General features: G+C 34.7%; 1 protein-coding gene across 2 annotated transcripts in view; it reads left to right on the top strand.

The window, feature by feature from the left end:
- Nucleotides 1–25,292, top strand: part of LOC149801811 (F-box/WD repeat-containing protein 5-like) — a 45,899-nt gene that overhangs the window by 9,387 nt on the left and 11,220 nt on the right. For both annotated transcript variants that reach the window (XM_089956166.1, XM_089956165.1), the window contains exons 3-7: nucleotides 2,708–2,953; nucleotides 9,924–10,107; nucleotides 10,612–10,751; nucleotides 14,268–15,307; nucleotides 21,876–22,088. In XM_089956166.1, the coding sequence (XP_089812292.1) occupies nucleotides 2,708–2,953; nucleotides 9,924–10,107; nucleotides 10,612–10,751; nucleotides 14,268–15,307; nucleotides 21,876–22,088 (1,823 nt within the window). The remainder of the gene's footprint in view (nucleotides 1–2,707; nucleotides 2,954–9,923; nucleotides 10,108–10,611; nucleotides 10,752–14,267; nucleotides 15,308–21,875; nucleotides 22,089–25,292) is intronic.

Genomic DNA, 25,292 nt, shown 5'->3' with positions numbered 1-25,292 from the left:
CTGTCCTGCCACTCAGACAAAGTAGATACAGCGTGGAATCAGTTTTCAAACATCATTCATCCATACCATTCATCCATACCATCAGCAGTGATGTTTCATAATCACTTTCCTGCCTGGATGGGCCAGCTAGCTGTCCTTCCATCTGTACAACTGACCCTACTGCAAGGGTAATGCTGGTTCAGTGCACACAAGTGCAGCAATCTAACCTGTCATACTGGCTGGCTGTACCCACCCACCTATCTGTTCTGCTCCAGCCATCCATGCCATTCCCGCCAGCCCAACCAGCCATACCAGACCATCATGTTAGTATTCAAGTGGTCCAGAATATCCCTAGATCAAATTTCTTAGCCTTCTAGTTCAGATGATTTTTGTCAGTGCATGTTGTCAAGGTGGCAGCATCTTTACCATATGGTATGACATATCCCAGAACATACCGACTGGAGAAAGAACATCAGTTCAGTAACCTCTCAGACTTAGTGTCTCCTGATAAGTCTTATCCTGCCATTGAAAGAGCTGAATTCAATTTCAAAGCTGCCAAAGAAGAAATTTTTCATATCCCACCCTCTACAGGATATCTCCCTGTGCCAGTTACAAATGACACATATAAGGTTAAAGATGATGTACAACCATCCTTAAGAATTTTACCCAAATCATTGAAGATTGCTAGTCACTTATCGGATAAAAATCAACAATCCTGGTAACAAGAAGGCCTCTTTTTTAGGCAAGTCAATTACCAGACACCTTTTCTCTATATTGGTGCAGGTTGCACAGCAACACCTCTCATACAGATGTATCTAGCCTTGTCAACAATTTCACTGCCTAAATGTCTTCCCATCTGAATTATAAGGTGGACAAACAGATGTTCAATTCCACTTCAAAACTTATATAGAAATTGGTTTTTATTTCCTCACTAGTGGATTTGGCCCTGTTGCAGGGGCATCCAATTTCATGTGCATTAGATCAGCGGATAAAGATCTCAGTGGAAATCATGCACTTCCTTGACAACAGATGTTCACAGAAAAATCCTAGTGACCCCAAAGCTTTTCAAACAGCTGCAGTCAAGATCTTTCACTCATATCCAGAGAAACTTCTGCTTCATGCATGGTTTTTGTCCACAGGCCTTGTGCAGAAAAACTAATGTCTTCAGTAGTGGAGATCTCATCAGCAAGAGAGTCCTCCACTTTAAATGTATTAGAGGGGATATGGTGCATTTTTTTAAACTGTTGTTGTGTGAATCCTGTTACACTACTTTCAGCCTTCAATCCCCATTTTGCTCACTTCTTTTCCTGTTTGAAAGTAAGGAGCTAGTACTAATAACTAAGGAATATCACTCCATGATTTCTGACATATGCAGACATAATGGTTGCCTTGACATTAGTCATAAGAAAGATCTGTCAGCCTTGCTAACCAACTTTTAACTATCCCAGCCTTGCTTGCTGACCCTGAAGCAACTATCATACAAGTTATGCTTCCTGATAGCCTTGGCTTCTGCATTGAGAGTAAGCAAGCTCCATTTTCTGTCCGCAGATCCAAACTACTGTAGTTTCATTCCGATGGTTCAGTCATTCTAGAACAGGCTTCCATCAACTAGCAACCAGAAAATAATTTTATGTCTCTTCTTGTTGATTGGAATGACTCATAGTGGGGTTAAGGGGAGGTAATATGTATGAGTTACTTCCCTTTGTTTATATAACCCAGTGTGTCCTTTCCAAATTTATCTGAAGTGAATGAAGTCCATCCAGTTTGGATGCCAGAGGCTTTCCCTCCCACTAAAACCAGGGAAACAAAACCTTGCAAGTGTTATTGTCCTGACAAAAGGAGTCATCCAGTCAGTATGCTCTGATCTCTCACAGGAACAGGTGTGTCTGAACAGGATTTTGGCTTATGAAATACAAACTATTTCTATGAGCCTTGCCTTTCAATGCAGTGTCTCAGTGAAAGATATTATTGAATCATATGGTTGGTATTTCCAGTCCACATTTTCCTCTGTTTGTGTGAAATGGCCTAACAGAACATGGTGTTGAATCTAGCTGGTTCCTTGGTTGCAGCCCAGACAGCCACCAGACAACACCAATCGTAATACAACTGCAACTGTAGGACCTGTCAACTTTTGCTGGATTTACCTGAGAAAACCCTTTGCTTGGAAATTATTTATTAGGTGCAGGAGACCACAGTGTAGTTCCTTGAATATTTATATACTTATTTTCAGTTGTGTCCTCTATCATTAGGAGAGGTGTACCCTTAAAAGGAGCGAGTTCTTCTGACCCTACAGGAAGCTTTTAGGTAGAGGTTGGATGCTCAGCATTTCCTTCTCCTCTTCCCAATACTCCCAAGGTATATGTGATTGGTTATCGTATTTGACATGGAAATTATATTTCTCCAAAAATACTTGTCCAATCACATTACTATAAATCCCTTCCAGTCATCTCACCAATGCAAGCATCCTGCCTCCAACAGTGCAAAAGTTGAAACGGACAATATCCTGTATATGGAATGACTCATATTGGGGTTAAGGGGAGGTAATATGTATAAGTTACTTCCCTTTGTTTATATTAAATATAGACAGACTTTTCAAGTATGGGGGAGGGCTGGATTCTTTAGGTAGCAGACATAATTCCCTGACATTAATATGACTGGGTAAGTATTTTCAAAGAGACATACTTTACTGTTAAATTTCCTTTCTGTACAAAATGCATTTCATTCTCAGGTCTGGAAGCGGGTGGCATATGATGAAACTCTGTGGAGGAACCTATTGCGACGATCAGTAAATAATAGGAATTGCATGTTGCCAGCGGATCGATACAGTTGGCGCATGGAGTATGAGAGAATACATTATCAGGTCCCTCTTATTTTGAGCGAGACACTGACTGAACACACTGATGAAGTTCTGCACGTCAGCTTTGCACATGGAGGGCACCTGTTCAGTACAACTTCCAAGGACTCAACTCTTAAGGTATGGACATATGTTGATTATAGTATTAGGTATTTGCCCTAAATCAGTGCTCTGGAAAACAAATTCAAACACCAGGTCTAGGACAAATGACATCAAAAGAATCATTTGCCTCATTTAAACGTTTTCTTGCCCTCATATTTTAGTACTAAATTAGGTCCCTTAATTTGATTCAGAAGACATAATTAACATGCATTTTGTCACTGCTTTTTGTTTTCTTGATGAGTCTGGTTCCCGTAGTGGTGTTTAAAAGTATCCTGCCGAATCGGGAGTCCACAGAGCAGGGAACTAGACTAAATGTTGATACACCACCAAACAAGATTCCTTTTATTCAAAAATATGCGACATTTATTTCGTGAGACAATTTTTATGCTGTTCAGTTAGTGCACTATTGATGTCGTGATTTCATTGGAAGTAATAATAAAACTTTTTATCATCCTTGAGGATATCTCTAAGTGCAAGTTCAAGAATTCTCTGAAGCTCGCTTGCCCACAATGGTCCTTATCAGTGAAATCAAGCTCTTTATTTTACAAAGTATTCATTTCGCTTGGGTGCCTTGTTATCTTTGATAACAGTTGTGAAAGAGTCGGTTAATTTAAGGTAGTTTATGTTACATACACAATAACATTTATAAGTGTTCGATTGATCAAATGAAGTCAGTTCACCCTACATACAACTGGGGCTGCTAGATTTTAAGTTTGTATTATTTTCGTGCCTTTTAACGTTTCTTTTGTTCCACCTCCTTTATTTGATTCAAAAGACATAATTAACATGATAATACAAAGGAGGCCAGCTTTTGATTCAATGCAACAAAACAACAAATACTTCCACAAGTCAGTTGTCAAAACATGGTCGGCACTTAATTAGGTTATCAGAGAAATGCTCACGGACATAGCTGTTACGGTCAATTGACTCATTTTATGTTTAATTACAAGAGGACACATTGCAGTTTCGACAGTTACACTTAAAAGGAACTAAACAATAGAAGTAGAACACAAATTTCAATTGATAAAAAATTATTTAATTTGTATTTATTTATTAAAGTACTACCTCCACTCGGCGTGACATTTTCATTGATTAAAATTTCCTTACATATTGTTAATTTTGGTGTACTAGGATTGTTGTTTGGAAAGAAAATGTGAAAAATTGTATGACCTATTTTTAAATTTGATATTTTGTAGTGTTGATTAAAATTTCCAGGTCCTATCTACCATTTCCGATGATAAAACGAGCAATACATCAGAGTTTCCGTTACCAATTTTGATTGCAATTTTCTTCAAGTTCAACAAATAGGGATCAATTTTTGGAGTATTTTCTGGTTTAAAAAATGGGATCCACGCCTTACCCTGCGTTATAAGCGGGTTTGCGAGTTATCAGGGCTTGAGTTATCGAGAGAGTGGTGTACAAGCCTCAGGCATAGGGCATTCTCGGTCAGTAAATTATGGTTCTCATATAATCTTTACTCAGTCACATTTACATTAAGAAATAAGCTGTGCTATGTTTTGGATCCATAATTCCAGAAAAGATGGAATATCAGCTTTCCCATCCGTTTATCATATTAAAAAAGTAAACAAACTCTTACCTATCACCTCCCCTTACCACTGGTAGATGGCTACCCAGAACTGATTGTTTACCAGTTTAAGCTGAGTGATACATAAGCAAGGATGCCTGCATTTGAAGAAAGGTGTGGGAGAGTTTAATGATATTGTGACCAGGTAAGTATTCTTGGAGAAATATAATTTACTATAATTTACTTTCTTCGTCAAAAACATTCTCAGATTGGATACCCTGGACATTAGACAACAGGTAAAAAAAGGAGAAAATTCATGAGCATCAAACCTTCAGCATTTGGAACCAAATCTATTTTTTTTTTTGTTGTGGAGGCTGTAGTGACCTGAAATGGATCTGGTGGTTATCTGAGTCTCAGTACTTGGACCAACCAGGTTCAGTTACTGTCTCTGCTATGCTACTTGTTGGAGATGAAATCCTGAGAATGTTTACTGTGCATGCCAACAGCTTCTATTATATCTGGAGGTGAAAAACTATCGAAATGGCTCGAATCTTATGAGTGGAAATCATCACTATGTGTATATGATCCTGTAATAATTCAGTATATGTGAGAATATTGCCTACTTAAATCACAACACTTGGGCTTGATGGGTTACGCCCTCTTTTCCTGCCTTAATTGGAAGATAAATGATGTCAGGATCCACAGCTCGAGTAAAGCTTGATGGTGGACTGGGCTTTGCATCACTTCCACTCTTGACATGTGGAAGGAAGAAGAGAGCAGATGACCACTTTCTGATTGGCCATGGATAGCATTTGCAGTTTTGGTTATATCATTAGAACCATGGAACTTCAGATCCAGTAAAAGGACATACAGCTAACTCAAGATGCATGCTGAGGCCAGCTTCATTGAGGTTCTGTTTAAGAGCTTGAACAGAGTTGAGCCAAGTCGAACCCCATGAAAATTCCACATAGGAAACAAGGGGAGTGATTCAGTACTATTCAGGTCAAAGTGGCCAGAAAGTTTGACAGGTTTTTATCATGGGCTATTTTTGCTCTTCCATGATGTCTGATTATGTTGGAAATTATGCAGTGATATCCCAAGACATGCTTAACATTTCTCTATATATAAAAAAACCACAGAAAAAACCAACCTAACCAGCGTCGTATCCTATACACCCTGTCTTTCAGGTCCTAAGGCCATACTGTGGCATATGGGGAGATGGATGCCGACTGGGCAGTAAAATACTGGGAGAAGAATCTCATTTAAATCTCATGTAGTACTTTCTTACTAAAGAGTATTCTATCTTGTTGTAAGAACAATGTATGATCTATTAATTTGAAAATTTGCTTAAATCTTTTTATTAAAAGTAATTTAAAATGCCATTTAAAGCTGTAACTACAAAGTTACCATTTCTACAATAGTTTTGTATTCAGTAAAAGACGTGTTTTCTAAGAATGTTTTTTTAAACTAAAGATGTCCAAAAATCATGCTATGTGTTCTATACCATGGAAGGAAAGAAATTGTTCATAAAGAAAATGAATTCAACTTTTCAAATTTAGGCAAAAGAAATATGTCGAACTGAAAACAAAATGGTTTGTTGCATAATTGAAAAGAGTGCCTTTGAAAACCATGGCAACCATTCAGGCTGACTTGTAATGTGATCATGAGCACAAAAAAATATTTAGTATACAATTATAGATCCATTTTGAAGTGTAAAATGATCATGAGTACAGTATGTAGTATACAGTTATAGACCTGTGTTGAAGTGTACTATGATCATGAGTACAGTATGTGGTATACAGTTATAGACCTGTGTTGAAGTGTACTATGATCATGAGTACAGTATGTGGTATACAGTTATAGACCTGTGTTGAAGTGTACTATGATCATGAGTACAGTATGTGGTATACAGTTATAGACCTGTGTTGAAGTGTACTATGATCATGACTACAGTATGTAGTATTCAGTTACAGACCTGTATTGTAGTGTACTATTATCATGGGTACAATATGTTGTATACAGCTGTAGACCTGTGTTGACATTTGTTGTGATCATGAGTACAGCGTGCAGTATACAATATTATACCCATGTTAAAGTATACTATGATCATGAGTACAGTATGTAATATACAGTTAATTACTCATGTTGAGGTGTACTATGATCATGAGCACAGGATATAGGATATAGTTATAGACCCCTGTTAAGGTATACTGTGATCATGAATATAGTATGTAATATATATTTATGGACCCATGTTGAGATAAACTATAATCATGAGTACAGTATGTAGGATATAGTTATAGACCCATGTTGAGGTATACTATAACCATGAGTACAGTATGTAATATACAGTTGAAGACCCATGCTTAGGTATACTGTGATGATGAATACAGTATGTAATGTATAGTTATGGACCCATGTTGAGATATACTATAAAGATGAGTACAGTATGTAGGATATAGTTACTGATGTATGTTGAGGTATACTATACTCATGAATACAGTATGTAGTATATAGTTATGGACCCATGTTGAGATATACTATAAAGATGAGTACAGTATGTAGGATATAGTTACAGACCCATGTTGAGGTATACTATACTCATGAATACAGTATGTAGTATATAGTTATGGACCCATGTTGAGATATACTATAAAGATGAGTACAGTATGTAGGATATAGTTACAGACCCATGTTGAGGTATACTATAATTGTGAGTACACTATGTAGGATATAGTTATGGACCCATGTTGAGATATACTATAAAGATGAGTACAGTATGTAGGATATAGTTACAGACCCATGTTGAGGTATACTATAATTGTGAGTACACTATGTAGGATATAGTTATGGACCCATGTTGAGATATACTATAATCATGAGTACAGTATGTAGGATATAGTTATAGACCCATGTTGAGAGATATGCTATAATCATGAGTACAGTATATAGGATATAGTTATATACCCGTATTGAGGTGAATACGTTGTTTACTGTACCAGTATACTGATTCCTTTGATAGTGACCTTTGAATTGTGCAATTTAGTATGTGTATTATTGTGATATATTGCATACTTAATTGTTGCTTTGAAAACTTAATATTGCATTACTATTCTATAGTCTAACTAATACTTATCATATATGTTCTCATAAAGGACCATAAACTTAAGAAACTATTTTAGGAAGTAATTGTATCATCCTGGTTAAATAAAGAGTATTATTGTTGTTAGTATTATTAATATTTGTTGTTACTATTATTATTATTATTATTATTATTATTAATGAATTGTGTCTGATATGTTAATCCATCAAAAATTGCTTGTTATCACTTTGGAGTATAGTTTTAATCTAACTTGGAATAGGATTTATATTGACAAAATCTTGGATTAGTTCATTAATGAGCAAAATTCAAACATATTAATGAGGTGATCTTGTATCTGATGACTTGACCCCATAACAACACTAGAGACCATATTTTGTTTTACTTTGATCAGACTTGGAATATATTACTTACATCTCAGATGATTTGACATCTCAGATGAGTTAAGGTCTTAGATGAGTTAGATCTCAGATGAGTTTGATAATGAAATAGATTCCTGTATATTAATGACTTAGTTTTGGATATCATTTTATGTCATATTCCAGATCCATTTTTGGTCAAACTGAGAATATATGTCTATATCATTAAGATTTCAGACAGATTTGATAATAAGTGAGATCCATATACACTGATTAGTTGATCTTGTATGTCATTGGCTGAGGTTATTACCCCTCTGAATGCCACATTTCTTGTCTTTTTTTGATTACACTTTAAATATGGGCTTATATCATCAAGATTTTGGATGGATTCAATAATGGGCATGCATATTAATCTTGCATTTGATAGAATGAGCTTGTAACCACTCGAGAGCTTGTATTTCTGATCCAGTTCTTATCAGACTTGGAATATATGCTTGTATCTTCATTATCTTGGCTGAGTTTAATTACCACTTGAGAAGCAATGATTCTTATCCAGTTATGATCAGAATTGGAATCAGGGTTAGTATCATCAGTACCTCTGACAATGTTGAAAGTGAACAGTTTCCACACGTATTAATGAGATAATCTTATATCTGTTTGACAGAGTTTGTTGAAACTCTTTAAATCCAAATATTTAATCAGATTTGAAATGTAATTGTTGCATCTTTTTTGCTGTGCTTGTTACCTCTCTATATTCTGTGAACTATATTTCTCATTAAATTTTTATTAAACTTGGAAAATGGATCGATATCAAGGTCTTGAATGACTTTGATTATGTGCAGGAGACTGTGCATATTATGCCATTATCTTTAGAATAAAGTTTTGTTAGGATATGATAAAATAGGTAAAATCAACATGATATATTGTTTGGGAGATAGTATACCTAGGTTGTGTTCTAACAATGCTACATAAGCCTGCTTAGTGAAATAGTCAGCTGTTATGTTTGCCAGGTGAGAGATATTGGGCCCATTTGGACCTCTTGTTATCTGTATTATTATTAATAGTAGTTGTAGTATTTATTTCATTGACAGATGCGAAATAGTGGTCAATAAAGTTAGCAATTTGATCTTATAAGACAGGAAGTGGCGTTCATTTTAGCACGGACAGCCAGTACACTTCTGTTCCCAGCAGTAATTGTCCTTTTAGTGCTTTCTTTTGACTGCTCAACATCATAATGATTCCTGATCAATATTTCTTACATACTATTCAAAGAAGGAACAATATTGAAGAACAAATGCTTTTGGATGGTGACCCATAATTGACATGCAGTTATGTTCTATTACAAACCATAACAAGTAATAAGATGATATGAACCCGCTTTGTTATTCAGTTTATGTGTCAGTGCCAAAGACTGACTGAACACAGAAAAAAATATATTAATTGTTGATTCACTTTCCTATGTATGATAAGAAAGGTGAGCATCTTATCATTTTCTATGAACAAAAGTGGTGACTGCTCAATAATGATTCCCCTTCCCCCAAATTTTCACACAGTGATCATTTTGACAGGATTTATTTTCTCCATCTTAGACTAGTGAGCCACTATAATGTCTGGACCACTAAATAACCTTCTTTATGATATCTTTATAAATTCACTCAATAAAAATAATAAGTACTCAAACAAATTTTAACTGTTTCATTACATAATTAAATCATTAATACTGGCCGCCATGTATAGTCTATCATTTGCTGAAAAATGGCATTAAACCCTACAACAACCAACCAACCAACCAACCAACCAACATAATTAGATACAGAACTGAAATTTAAGTTGTTCAGAATACTGACAATGGCACCTTTTATTATCTGGCCACAAAGAATACACCATAATATCACATTAAAGTTAATACTGTTACAGCTAGGCAATAGGAAGAATCATTTCAGATCACATGATGTCATCTCATCCAGTAAAAAACATTCAAAGATATTTGTACATTACTTTCAGGTATGGGAGGTTGGATACCCAACTCGTTTGAAATATTCCAAAGATTTCAGAGAGCTTTTGAAGTGGGACTTCACCCAGTTCTCATGTTTCAACAAGCTGGACACAATGGTCCTGGTATCCAGTGTCAAGACAGCTGGGCTGATGGACAGAAGAGGATTTGTTGCCATTTTGTCATTGTTGCATGGTAAATATAGGTCCAGACTTCCAGAAATTACACCAAATAAATTTTAAAACTTTTAAAAACATTTTATAAGAAAAAAAACGTACAAAACAGTTGTACTGCCATACACTGATGACAATAAAAGAAAAAAACATACAAATTACATGTAACCCATAGAAATTGCTAGGTATGTTCATTGCCATGCACACAAAGTGTAATTGATATGCTATTTGACCAGGCAGTAGCTAGATATTTTTGATGTGGAATATGTTGCACGGGTTTAGCTTTTTTATTTGTTTTGGACTCTTCATGTAAACATGTGGTAAATATGGTACATGGAAGCCTGCCTTAATTGACTCCTCAGTGTAACTGACACCTACTTCAAAAGAACATGTTTGAACCCCGTCATGTATATTTTCAGTCTCTTTTGTGAAAAAGATTAGCCCACATGACATAATTGTAAGGTCATTTGAGTGTCCTTTGTTAAAACGTTTTATTGTATTAAAAGTTAATTTTTAAAATTTTCAGATTTTGAAATCATGCGAGTTGTTGCCATGGATCCATCTCAGTTGTTTGGAGCCTGGTTGGATGATCTCACTTTTCTTGGGGGATGCTTGGAGATTAGTCTTGATAGGTTTGCAACCACAGTCCAGATCGAAGCTTTTGAGGTAAATATTATTGATATAATCTGATATCTTTCTGTGCCAACACTGTAATTATGTTACATTAGTTATGTCTGTCCCTCCATCCATCACATGTACATTTGCAGTTATAGTTCTCAGCTTTAAATGGATTGTACTGAAACTTTGCTAACATTATGAGCATGTCCTGCTGATATATATATATATATATATATATATATATATATATATATATATATATATATATATATATATATATATATACACACACACACAGTTGAATCCCGCTATAACGTGATAATTGGATTGTACTGAAACTTTGCTAACATTATGATCGTGTCCTGCTGATATATATATATATATATATATATATATATATATATATATATATATATATATATATATATATATATATATATATATATATATACACACACACAGTTGAATCCCGCTATAACGTGATAATTGGATTGTACTGAAACTTTGCTAACATTATGATCATGTCCTGCTGATATATATATATATATATATATATATATATATATATATATATATATATATATATATATATATATATATATAGATATTTATATATATATATATACACACAGTTGAACCCCGCTATAACGTGATAATTGGGGTCCACAAAATTGGATTGAGTTAATATCGGGGTCACGTTAATGCAAGGTTTTGCAGTATTTTACTTTTTTGAGAGAACAACTCATTGGCACATATACATGTATTCATGTCTACGGTATATGACGAATAGAGTATCAACACCGTTTACTATTGTGCTGTCGTGGCATTCAGTTCATCTATAATGCATGTAATTCCACTGAAAAATTGCACACAGATTTACGATATTCAATATTTTTTCCCCTAATCATTGTATCTTAATTCAACATCTAATATATAGTATAATCATAGTATCAACATCGTTTATTTGCCGTCTGATATCGTACCGTCGGGGCTTGAAATTAATCCATAAAATATGCAATTCCATTGCACAAATTGCATACATATTTAAACTATTCAATAATTTTGTCACACATCATTATGTGTCTGAATTCAATGGAAAAAATTAACAGCAAAATTAGGTTAATAAAGACGAAGCACATATACGGTATGAACGGTGTCTGTACAAATTTCATCCTGCTAAAAGTTTCTCATATGCGTTTCCGTGTACATTTATCCTTTGCAAATTTCCAATAATTAATACTTTTATGCCTATTCGTTTGAACGACTGCAACAGAATAATTACAAATCAACACATGCTTTCAGCGTACATGTAACTTTTACTTCAGATTTTGTGAATATCGAAAGAAACGTGTGATAACTACTATACTAATCATGGCACAAAGTGCAGAGAACGATTTGTGTTTGTGAACTTGCTTTTCCATAACGGTAAAATATTTTTATAAAAAATAGGATGTTAATTAATAATGAGTTAATAAACAAATACCATACCCATGTAAAACCCGAGAACTAAGTGCATTAGGCCTGCATTGGTCACAAGTCACTTTTTAAAGAAAAATGTAAAGCTGAACGCATGTACAATTTCATACCCTTTCAATTTCCAGCTAATAAAGTGGGCATTATTTACTGGTCAACAGATTGCGTCTAATAACACCGCCAAGCCCAGAAAATATGTTGGCAGCTTTTGTTTTTTGATGTTTATTAAATTGTGAGAATCTTTTATCAACCACCGCATTGTCTGCTGATTGGTTGTGTATGCAGTTAAAGAAGAAACACATGTTGGCTATTGTTTCAGCAATGATTGTATACAGAATTAATTGAAGACAATCACAGATACGACTTACTGGCTTTACTCATGGACAGTAATAAGTAACATTTCCGATAATGTTTATTTTGGCATAAGACTTCAAGAACCTGGTGAAATTGTTACATTTCAGAAGCCAAGCCACGATTGTATTATATTTGAATTCATAAGCAAATTCTTCCACAAAATGATAATAAATATTTTACACACTATTTCTCTTAATTTAAAAAAAGTATTTTTTTCCGGGTACGAGAAAAATACACGTACACATATTTAAAATTTCAGGAACCATGCCACAATTGTATTATATATCGTATTGTATTCAAATCCATGCAGATCTCTTCCCCAAAATGAAAATCAATTTTTTTGCGCAAAGTGCAGAGAATGAATTGCGTTTGTGAACTTGATTTTCCATGACGGTAAAATATTTTTATAAAAAAATAGGAAATTAATGATGAGTTCATAAGCCAACCCCATGCACATGTAAAACCTGAGAACTAAGTGTATTAGGCCTGCAAATGTCACGAGTTACTTTGATATATTTTTTTAAAAGCTGAATGCATGTACAATTTCATACCCTTTCAATTTCCAGCTAATAAAGCGGACATTATTTACTGGTCAACTGATTGCATCTAATAACACCACCAAGCCCAGCAAACATGATGGCAGCTTTTTTTTTACTGGATCAGTAATAAGTAACATTTCCAATAATGTTTATTTTTGGCATAACACTTTAAGAACCTGGTGATATTGTTAAATTTAAGAAGCTACGCCACGATCGTATTATATTAAAATTTATACACAAACTCTTCCCCCTCTCCATAATGATACTAATTTATTTATACACTATTTCATGTACTTTGGAGAAGAATTTTTTTTTTTCATGTGCGAATATATGAAATTTCGGGAGCCATGCCGCGACCGTGTTATATCCGAATTCACGTTAAATCGGGGCACGTTATAGCAGGGTTCCACTGTATATATATCATGTAGCTTTTACTCTAACATTTTAGCCTTCTTGTGACAGGTGCTATTAAGAAGATGTTGTTTCTGTCAGTGCTTGTCTCATCTTAGCTCTGATATGTCAAGAAAACAAAACGTGGCCACGATAAATTTAGACTTTGCAACATCTGTGTGTATTCTGTTTTTCTATTAACTTTTACATTTCAATGAGAGAGAGAAAAACTTATAACACTTGTGTCATTTAATAACTCTCACAAAAGTCAGTGTTTTGTGTACCATATCTCATGTAATTTTTCATACATGTAAAAAAAAATCAAAACAAGAAAAATCATGTTTAAAAAAGAATTATCATTCTGGGGAAGAGAGTGATTCCAGAAGTATCTCCATAATTGTCAGTATTAAATTCACATGCATCACTATAGCACTGGCATAAAATGTTAATTTAAATTTGCTTACGGTGTGTGTGTATTGGATAGACAAGTTAAAAAACAAATAACTACGACATGGACATGGGTATTCCATTACACATTTTCTTCCTATTATGCATCAGTATGAGAAAGTATGTTTATAATCTTTGAAAGGGAAAATGTCCTTGTCCAATTCAAATTCTCCACAAACTGTTCATGCTCAGCATGGGTAGGGTCATATTTTCTCATTCTATTTCAAATTATATCGACATATGGTTTGTATTCTAACGTCTCAAAATCGTTTTTTTTTTTTAAAGTACCATTTTAAAATTGTACCTGTTGGTTCCTAGAACATGAATCAGGATTATAAAACGCCCATTATTTTCTTTTTAGGTTAATGATTCTCCTAGGCATAAACCCTTCACAGAGGAAAACATAGATGAGAGTGAGGAATCTGGTCGAGCTTTGTTCACATTTAGTAGTGAGACAGCGAGTCTTATAAAGTTTCTTACTGTGGCTGATATACCCATCAGGAGAACTTTGTCACCATATACCTCTATTACTTCCCTACCAGAAAATGACTCCGATGATTATACCATGGAAACATTGCTTGTAGACCATATGGAAGTACCTAAATCTACACATCCAGTTAGCTGCTGTGATAAACATGTATTATCTGATGGTGAAGAAATACAGGAAGAGAATGGAAGTGTTGTAAAACAAACAAAGACAGCAGCATTTGCTGCTGAAAATATAGTAACAGAAAAAGAAGATGATTCCATTGAAATGTTTCTGACGGAACATTCAGGAGTGCTCAGAGAAGCAAATAAACTTGACCATTATAGTCGCTCAGTGTTTCACAGCAGGGTAAAAATGTATGCAGCTGGTCATAATATTTCTAAGTCAAAAGCACTTAGTGAAAAGGGAGTTTCTGATGGTATAGCTTCAATGGATATAGAATCACACAGTCATAGTATAAATTTAAAGAGCCCAGATGAAAAGGGAGATAACTCTAAAAGTGCTTTCTCCAAATTGGATACTTCATTCATTGATGAAAGTGTGAGTGATTGTAGTGATAATGGCCTGAATATAAACAATAATGCATCTTCTGGGCTTACACATAATATAAAAGCGCTGCCACTGTCTACCACCTCTTTAAAACCACCAGAAGACCTTAGCAAGAATTTGATTTTTGTAACAGGAGAATTTGCAGTTGCACTGCATCAGTTAGGATTCAAAAATTTATCCAAATGGACTTGGGAAAGTTTGTCATTGGCACATTCTCCAGATATGGATTGTCATAACAGTCACATGGTTGTAAATTACAGCAACCATGACATTCATATGCGTGGTAACCAAATTCTAGATAAACCAGATCATCTCATTGATCTGGATGGTCATGTGACCGGTCTGTGTCTTTCAGACGATCATAGGTAAGATTTACTTTACTTTTTTGTAGAGGTGTTAAATTTTTAGCTCCACCTGGTAATAAGGTCAAGTGAGCCTATGGTATAACCCTGCATCGATTGAGCATTGTCTGTCATGTGTTATGCTTCATCTGTCAACAATTGTTACCTCGGGATGATCAGATTTATGATCCAATTTGATGAAACTTGTAATGCGGGCTTATGTCCTCAAGCTCTCATTTGAGTTTAATAATGACAGATTCATAGATTCGTGCATACAAATGAGTTACTTAACATTTGATAGGTTGAGCTTCTCAGCACACTGGAGAGTATATTTCTGATCATATTTGATCAGATTTTAAATATGGCCTTATAATCAACATGATCTCGGTAGAGTTAAATAATGTGTGAGATTTATGCATAATAATGGGTGATCATAATGAGTGAGATTTATGCATAATAATGGGTGATCATAATGAGTGAGGTTATTGGATAATAGTGTGATGATCATAATGAGTTAAATAATGAGTGAGATTTACGCATAATAATGGGTGATCATAATGAGTGAGATTTATGCATAATAATGGGTGATCATAATGAGTGAGGTTATTGGATAATATGGTAGAGTTAAATGAGTGAGATTTATGCATTATAATGGATGATCATAATGAGTGAGATTTATGCATAATAATGTGATGATTATAATGAGTGAGGTTAATGCATTATAATGGATGATCATAATGAGTGAGATTTATGCATAATAATGTGATGATCATAATGAGTGAGATTTATGCATTATAATGGATGATCATAATGAGTGAGATTTATGCATTATAATGGATGATCATAATGAGTGAGATTTATGCATAATAATGTGATGATCATAATGAGTGAGGTTAATGCATTATAATGGATGATCATAATGAGTGAGATTTATGCATAATAATGTGATGATCATAATGAGTGAGATTTATGCATTATAATGGATGATCATAATGAGTGAGATTTATGCATAATAATGTGATGATCATAATGAGTGAGATTTATGCATAATAATGTGATGATCATAATGAGAGAGGTTAATGCATAATAGTATGGAGATCCAGTGCCGTCTTAAGGCATGGGCACACTGGGCAGTTGCCCAGGGCCTCATGCTTCTAGGGGCATCATGCTGCACATATTGTTAATGAATATTGAAAGATCTTTTGGCGATTTAATTTGCTTTAAAAGTGCAGTGGGAAGCACATTTCCCAATTTTAAAAAGTAGTGACATCTAGCGGAATTCCTGTGGGTGGGTAGGGCCGGTAGGGCGCCCCAGTGCATTGCTTTGCCCAGAGCCTACAGTGTTGTTAAGACGGCCCTGTGATGATCATGAGTGAGGTTTATGCATAATAATGGGTGATCATAACGAGTGAGGCTTGTGGATAATAAAGATTTATGCATTATAATGGATGATCATAATGAGTGAGATTTATGCATAATAATGTGATGATCATAATGAGTGAGGTTAATGCATAATAGTATGGAGATCCAGTGCCATCTTAAGGCATGGGCACACTGGGCAGTTGCCCAGGGCCTCATGCTTCTAGGGGCATCATGCTGCACATATTGTTAATGAATATTGAAAGATCTTTTGGCAATTTAATTTGCTTTAAAAGTGCAGTGGGAAGCACATTTCCCAATTTTAAAAAGTAGTGACATCTAGCGGAATTCCTGTGGGTGGGTAGGGCCGGTAGGGCGCCCCAGTACATTGCTTTGCCCAGAGCCTACAATGTTGTTAAGACGGCCCTGTGATGATCATGAGTGAGGTTTATGCATAATAATGGGTGATCATAACGAGTGAGGCTTGTGGATAATAAAGATTTATGCATTATAATGGATGATCATAATGAGTGAGATTTATGCATAATAATGTGATGATCATAATGAGTGAGGTTTGTTCATAATGAGTGAGGTTAATGCATACTAGTGAGGTGATCATAATGAATGAGGTTTATGGATAATAATGAGTTGATTATGCAACTGATTGACACAGCTTTTACCTCTGGAAGTCTTATTTCTGACCCAGTTTTGATTGTACATCAAATTTGGGCATACACTGTAAAAAAATCTTTGATGAGCGTGATCCACTTATTTTAATGCAATGATATGGATCTGATTGGTGGAACTTGTCACAACTCCATTAGATTTATATTTCATCTAGTTTTAATCAAACTTGGAATATAGGCTTATTTGCTTACAATCTTGCATGAGTTTGAAAATGAGCAAGATTCATGCATACTGATGAGGTGATCTGATTGCCTGAGATTGCTACAGCTTAAATAATCAAGATCTCAGATCATTAACATTATGAGTTGATCTACATAGATTAATGAGGTGATTTTGCATATGATTATCTGAACATGTCGATACTTTATCAGTTATGTTTTTCAATCAGATTTTATCAGACTTAGTAAATCAGAATATGTCATTAAAATCTCCAATGAGAGCAAGATCAAATGCAATGCATATTAACGAGGTGATCTTGTATCTGATTAGCTGAACTTTTTAACACTTCAGAGATGGTATTTCTAATTCAGTTTAATCAGACCTGGAGTAATGTGAAAATAGCAATTTGAGATTGGCTGGCTAATCATGGTTCCTGATCCTTAACCCCTTCTATATACCCCATGACATTTTGCATTGAGGACTTTTATACATGCATTTGTCTGTGACTGTAACCTACATGAGCCCCATAGTTATGTTTCCTCGAGGAGCCTCTGTCAGATCAGTACACTGTTGTGACTGTTATTATTGCTGTGATCAAACAAGAATCCCATTCATACTTCATTTGTTCCGTGATTTCACCTAGCCATCTGTTTGCTGTTCTTTAAAATACACTTCAAGTTTTAGGATAAAGTGTTCAGATACTGCTGAAATCATTGCAAGTATTATGAGCTTATTGAATGACTCTAAAAGATTATCTTCCATTGTTGATATTATTTTATCCAGATCTGTTATGTTTAGTTCCATATCATTGAATCCAAGCATCACTGACTAAATACTCTTACTAATGGGCCATATATCCTTTTTTATCAATGCTAGATGTTTCTATAGACTTTATACTTTCAATTATGGGCTGCATATCTTTCTGGTTGATACCAGATGTTTTTTTGTGGACTTGATATTTTAAATTATAAACTGTAGGTTGATATCTGATGTTTTTACAGCTGGACTTGATATTATAAATTATAGACTGTAGGTTGATATCATGTTTTTACAGCTGGACTTGATATTATAAATTATAGGCTGTAGGTTGATATCAGATGTTTTTATAGCTGGACTTGATATTATAAATTAAAGGCTGTAGGTTGATATCAGATGTTTTTACACCTGGACTTGATATTATAAATTATAGACTGTAGGTTGATATCAGATGTTTTTTTTACAGCTGGGTTTGATATTATAAATTATAGGTTGTAGGTTGATATCAGATGTTTTTACAGCTGGACAATATATGATATAATCTGGTTGATCTGATTCAATATATTTCTTGAACTCTTTTTGCAGGAATGTAACCATGGAAATTTTATATTTCTGCTGTGATATGCAGCAGAAGGTCTGCTTGTTTTCTTGGCATTTATTTTCCACATTTCAAAAGGAAATTGCTCTATTGGGGAAGTGAAGTTATCTGGCAGCAGTTTTATTTGATGATTTTATTTGTGAGCAGAGCTGTTGATGGTTTGCATTTTCAACAAGCACTGTTTCAAATTCTGCCATACTAAACATTTTATCTTCAGCTGCCATCAAGTATAGTTTAATGATTGTGACTTTAATGATTGTGCCAGTAACTTGTGATGCACACTGCCCTATTAGATGTTGTTAATATAAATCCTTTTTTTAAATTACCATACCATGGCCTGTTACTTTTGTTAGTGTGCATATCACATACATGGTCCCACACATTTTATTAATGTTAAACATTGCATGCATAGTTTGCAATGTTTGGCATCTTGGTTTGGTAAGTCCTAAGTCTGAAATTTTTAGTGATTCCACTAATGTGAGTGTGAGTCATTTTTTTACATTGATGGTAGTCAATAGAGGGTAAGTTTGAGAAATTTTGGATTTGTTTGATAATTATAGATGATTGACTTAGGCTCCCTTACACAGAGATAAACTTCTGCAAGCAATATTCGGTATAAGCCAGGTAGCCATGATCAATAAGAACAATGCCATAAATATCTGCCTACTGCCACACAGGAATGTATTAATCAGATGCCCCTAATGAAACCTCATATGGGGTCTCACATGGGTTACAATCACAAATGCATGCGTGTGAAAAAAATTCTAAGAGGGGAAGTGTCATGGGGTATATAGAAGGGGTTTAGAGATCTGGAACCATGATCTGCATGCCAGTCTGAAACTGCTGTTTTGACACTGCTCTGGGTAAATAGGTTTGTATCATCAATCTGTTTGATGAGTTTTGTTATGAGCAATCATCTTATCGGCAGAGCTTTTTACTGCTCTGCAGACTTTGTTTTCCTCCTTCCAATACATTCCCCAGTCACATTACATTAGGAATATTAGCCTGTTACCTAGCGAATCCAGCCCTAATTTTTATCTTTTCCTGTTTGTGTCAAATAGACAAAGGGCAAAAACTCTTGCCCATTACCTCCTCTTGGTATCACTAATTTTTAGCTTCACTGCTGTACTGGCGACATCATACAGCTTATCCTCCGACAATCCAAGACTGCAGACTGTATTTTTTGTATCATACTTCATAAATAGATTTATATCATCAGACTCTTGGTTGAATATGTTTATGTGTGAGATCCACACATATTAATGATGTGATCCTTTATTTGATTGGCTGATATTGTGAAAACTCTGTTAACTTTATTTCTGTTCCAACTTTGATCATTTCATTATCATTAAAATCCATGCATATTTATAAAGGTAATCATGTATCTCATTGACTTAGCTTGTGTCCACTCAGGAAAACCAAAATTTTGATTTTATTTTGCTCCAGCTTGGTAAAAAAGCTTATAATATTATTGTTTTGGACAGGTTCTGTATAAGTTAGATCTGTGTATATTATTGCGATGATCTTGCATCTAATTAGCTGGGCATCTTACTTTGTTACCTCTCTATTTGTCATAGTTGTGATAAAACTTGATATTAAATAGGTTTACATTATCAAGGTCTTGGATGAGTTCAGTGAGGACCTAGAGACTATGCATGTTAATTGAGCCCTTATCTCTGGAAAGAATTTTTATGAAACTATAGTAAACCATGTTAATTAACATGATATAAAGTATGGGAGAGACTATAGTTATATTAGCTATGTGAGAAATATCACGCCCACTTGGGCATTATGTTTGAAAACGTATTGTTTGATTTGGAATTTTTTATTTTTGAAGTTCTGAAACATGAATAAGAACTTTTAAGTATATGTATAACATTAAGGAATATCAAATATTGCAGACTTTTTTTTGACACAATCCAAGACCAAAGGTACATAGTGATATAATGACAGCAATTCCCATCTTTTCATCCATCTGTCTGTCCATAGACAAGATGATTGGTAGAGGAAGAATCATATTTATTTGGGGGCTACTGGGTGCAAAGTGAAGGTCATGGATTTGTCATGGTTGTTGAAAGTGAAATCATATTCTTGGCCTCTGCATAATAACTTTGCTTACTTGATACCCAATTTTAATATGTATAATACCCTTGGACTGAAACTGTAATGTCATGTTGGTGGCAATGAAATCTTTTGTAATATTTATTATACATCTACCATCCAGTCGAATAATATGAAAAAATTTCTATTTCATGGAAATTGAGGCCAGAAGGCAAATTTTGTGTAGATTTTGACTCGGTTTATGCATAATGATATCAGGTCAGATCAGTACAGGTCAAGGTTGGTTAGTACAATAAATTTAATTGTACATTTGTCATTGAGGAACATATAGCTGTTATTAAAGTTAAAGTTAAATCTGTTATTAAAGTTAAACTGGGAAGTCTGAATGTACTTTTGAAAAGGGTTGCTCATTTTTGTGAATCAACTGTCTGTGTCATCTGCATTTGTGATCCATCTTATGAGTGGTCCCTCTTATGTTTTATCAATACAGCATTAAATGAGACTGGTGGTTATGATCTTTAATAGCGTATTATTTCTCTGCTTTATGTGTGTCTCTCTTTCCCCAGTATTTGAACAACATAAGTATGTTAACTAGGAATGAATGTGTGCAAACCTTGTATGAATGGCGATACTGAAATTACTTTGCCCTTGCAAATAAAATTTGGACAGCAATTATGTCGCTATGCCTATAGATGACTGGATGTATTTCAGGGGATAAGAATTCCTAGCCCTGCTAACCTAGTCAGTTTGTTGTTGGGCAAGTAAAATTGTATTTAACTGCTATTAAGTACTAAGAAGAAGAAGGAGAATATGAAATTTGAGATAATTTGTTCTGTGTCATCCTTAGGAGTGTGTTATAGTTGGTATTCATTCCTACTGATTTTACAAAAAAATAAACAACTCAGCTCCACTGTAACTTACTTTTTATTTCTGATAGACATGTATTTTTATTCATTCCTTTGTTTATTTCAGATATCTTTTTCTCAACTGTAGGCCCTGGATTGGAAAAGTAGATAGAACAGACCCCTGGGCAACCCCTGACCTTTCACCTAACATAGAGATCAGGGTCATAGACCTTTTCACCATGCAGGACACTGGTGTCCGATATGTAGGACACCAAGGCCACTCTCCATCAACAATGTGCTGCTTCGTCTTTTTAGATGTCAGTAAAGATTATGTTGCTAGGTATGTGTAAATGTTTGATCAATACTTAACATTTAATCCTTTGTTATGAATTCATTCTTTGCTATGTATGTTAATATGTGTTGATGTGAATGAGTTTTGGCTGAAGACCACAGGGGTTTATACGATTGACTGTTGTTCATTGTCCAGCATCAGCATCTGGTGTCCACTGGAAGGTCATGAAACTTGATGCAGACTTTTATTTGTAGGTCTGTTGCTCCTGGATGAAAATTGTGTTCCCCAGAGAGCTACTGTGGTCACCACAATGGCCTTCTTGGATACATACATATTGATATTCATATTGATACATTCATATTGATACATTCATATTGATACATTCATATTGATATTCCTTGGAACTTATGGTCATGTTGAGATCAGGTCTTAATGAAACGACTTCTTATGAAACATAGATGTTCCTGAATGAAAACGGTGTCTTTCTGTTGTCCAGAATGGACACCATTACAGTCATTTTGAAAAATCTGTTATTTCTGCTGAATGGGATGATCATAGGTTTTCACTAAAATGACTTATTACTACATGTACATGGTGGTCCTAAATGAAAATGGACCTGATCTGGTGTCCAAAAATGGCAAGTCATCATGACCATCTTGAAAAATCTTATAGTTGTTTCTCTGAGCTAAGGGTTATAATGACATGTGAATTTCACTAAAGACTTACGACATGTAAGTGGAAATAATAGCAATCTGACTTCCAACATGGCCACTTTGTTGGCCATCTTGAAAATCTTGTAATGGCTCTTCATCCTGTAGAATGGTTATATTGGTATGGGACTTTAATAAAATACCTAATATGACATGTAAAAAAGTACTGGTCTGACATCACTCATGGCTGTAATGGTAGTCATCTTGAAATTTTGTTGTGATTACTCCTTCTTCACAGACAGTTATATGGACATGGGGTTTTCACTCTAATACTTCTTATGATATGCTTTTGGTTCTGAATGAAAATGGGTGCCACTATGACCTCCCAGCATAAATTCTGTACATGGCTACTGCTTCTAAACAGGTGGTTGTATTGACATGGGGTTCTCACTTAAACAGCTTTGCACTATGTAGTTGGGACCTGTACTAAAAACCATGTTGATGTAACTAACCTCTAAAATGCAGCCTTGGTGGACATCTTTCAAATCCTGTTATAACTGCATCTTGTGAACAGGAGTTTCTTTTTTCAGCTTGGGCTTTTTGCTAGAACACGATAACAGTATGTGACTAGCTTATCGTGGATGAAAATGGTTTGGATTTGACCATGAACATGACAACTATACTTCTGTACAAGTTGATAGTAAGCACTCTGACATTAGTTTCAAGGTCAAGGCTGTAGTCATGGTAATGGCTTGGACATGGGATCGAACCCACGACCTCCCACATCTGAGGTGGATGCTCTAACCACTAGGCCACTGGAGCGGTTGGGTTTGGATGGAACTTCCAGTACTAAACCCCTTGCTGTTTTGGATGGAACTCCCAGTCCTAAACACCTTGCTGATTTGGATGGAACTCCCATTGTTGGATTAGAGATGTAAAATAAGCTGAATGTGCTATCCTGCATGTCACAAGAATGGATTAACGAAGGCAGGAGCAAAAGCAGGGATAATTCTGTGAAAATTGTTAAGGCTGCCTGGTAGCTGAAATTTCTGCTGATGGCCCCAAACATTTTATTTTGAAAGATTCCTTCCAAATGTTAGTCAGTTTTGTCTTGCAAAATTTGTCTTCTCCATCCATTTATATATGTTACTGTACCTTTACCTTTTTCCTTGCTGGTAATCATCTTGATCAGATGATTTCTTGGCGTTGCTTTTAAGTGCATTTAAGCATAACATGTATTGAGATTCTTCAGCGTTTGCACATCGCTGAAAAGTTGACGAGTGAATACACAACACATTTATTTTCACAGAGGGGGTATTTATTCCTTCCTTAGTTAGATCCATTTTTTTTTTTAATTGCTGTTTGGATAGTGGACAGTACATACAGGTAATGATTGAGATATACTTTTGAATTTCTTATGTTGAACACAGTCCCTGAGATTCAGCTTTAAACTTATGTTTCGAGTTACATGATGTGAAATGCTAAATTACTTTTTTAACAGCTTCTAATGAACTGCATACCAAAAGAGAACTGACTAATCTCTCAGGAAATGCAATGAAATGTCTCATCAGTTAGCACCGTATTAATATTGAGTTGTACAAGTTGAGATGTAATATGTAATTTCCTAACCCTTAAATAGTGACACATGAAAATCTGTGTAGTTACTTAAAGACCAAATACTTCATTAATACATTTTTTTCAGATCAGTGACATTGTATATTCTGATGATATGAAACAATGAGGTAGTTCATTTAATATAACTTAACAACTGTATTTACTTCTTGCAGTTTAAGAGGTGTAGTCTTCTTGAAGTTTTCTACATAGAGACATTTGAAATAAAATGTATGAATGTTTAAGAATAGGAGGTTAGAAACCAGAAATCTTTGACACCATTAAGAATTCCCCAAAATAATCATTTTGTGACTAAAAGAGATTCAATTTAAATGATTTTATCATATTGGCCAGAGTCAACAACCATGGTTTGCCTTTAAGCAAGGCACTTTACTCCGGTTTCCTCAGCACTAAATAACTTACTTGTCTAAGTTGTATGGTAAAATACCAAGCCAAACACTAAAAAATAAGAGAAAAATCTGCAATTGTGAACTCCAACATTTTAGATTCACCTGCAAGTGTTCTGAGCCCAGTTTCACATAACATTTCAAATTTTATTTGCAGATTGGAATTTTCAAATACCTGTATCATCTGTGTTTTAATTTCTGTTATGTTAGATTTTCTTGAATTTACTATTGCCTGTACAAAATTTTCCACATGGATTGGATATGGAATCCGTAGACGTACTTTTACAGAAATATCCATGTGGACATTTTTATTCTATAACTGAAGCACTCTTTAATTTGGAGGCATTCCACATATTTTAATTTCCATGGTTTAGCTGCTTCTCATACAGAATGTTGTACTCTTTCAAATACCATGTGATTAATTTTTGTGATTTTTTTTGCTGACTGGAAAACAATGGAAAAATTAAAATCACATGGAAAATTATCCATGCACAATCTTTTTCTTAATTAGTCAGTGTTTGGTTACAACAGTGAATTTTTCATTGAACATTCTGCACACATGAGGAATAAAATCCAATCATATC

The sequence above is a fragment of the Sinohyriopsis cumingii genome, chromosome 4 (assembly GCF_028554795.1).
Source record: "Sinohyriopsis cumingii isolate HCF-2022 chromosome 4, ASM2855479v2, whole genome shotgun sequence".
In the NCBI taxonomy this organism is placed as follows: Eukaryota; Metazoa; Mollusca; class Bivalvia; order Unionida; family Unionidae; genus Sinohyriopsis; species Sinohyriopsis cumingii.
This window is presented reverse-complemented; position numbering and strand designations above follow the sequence as displayed.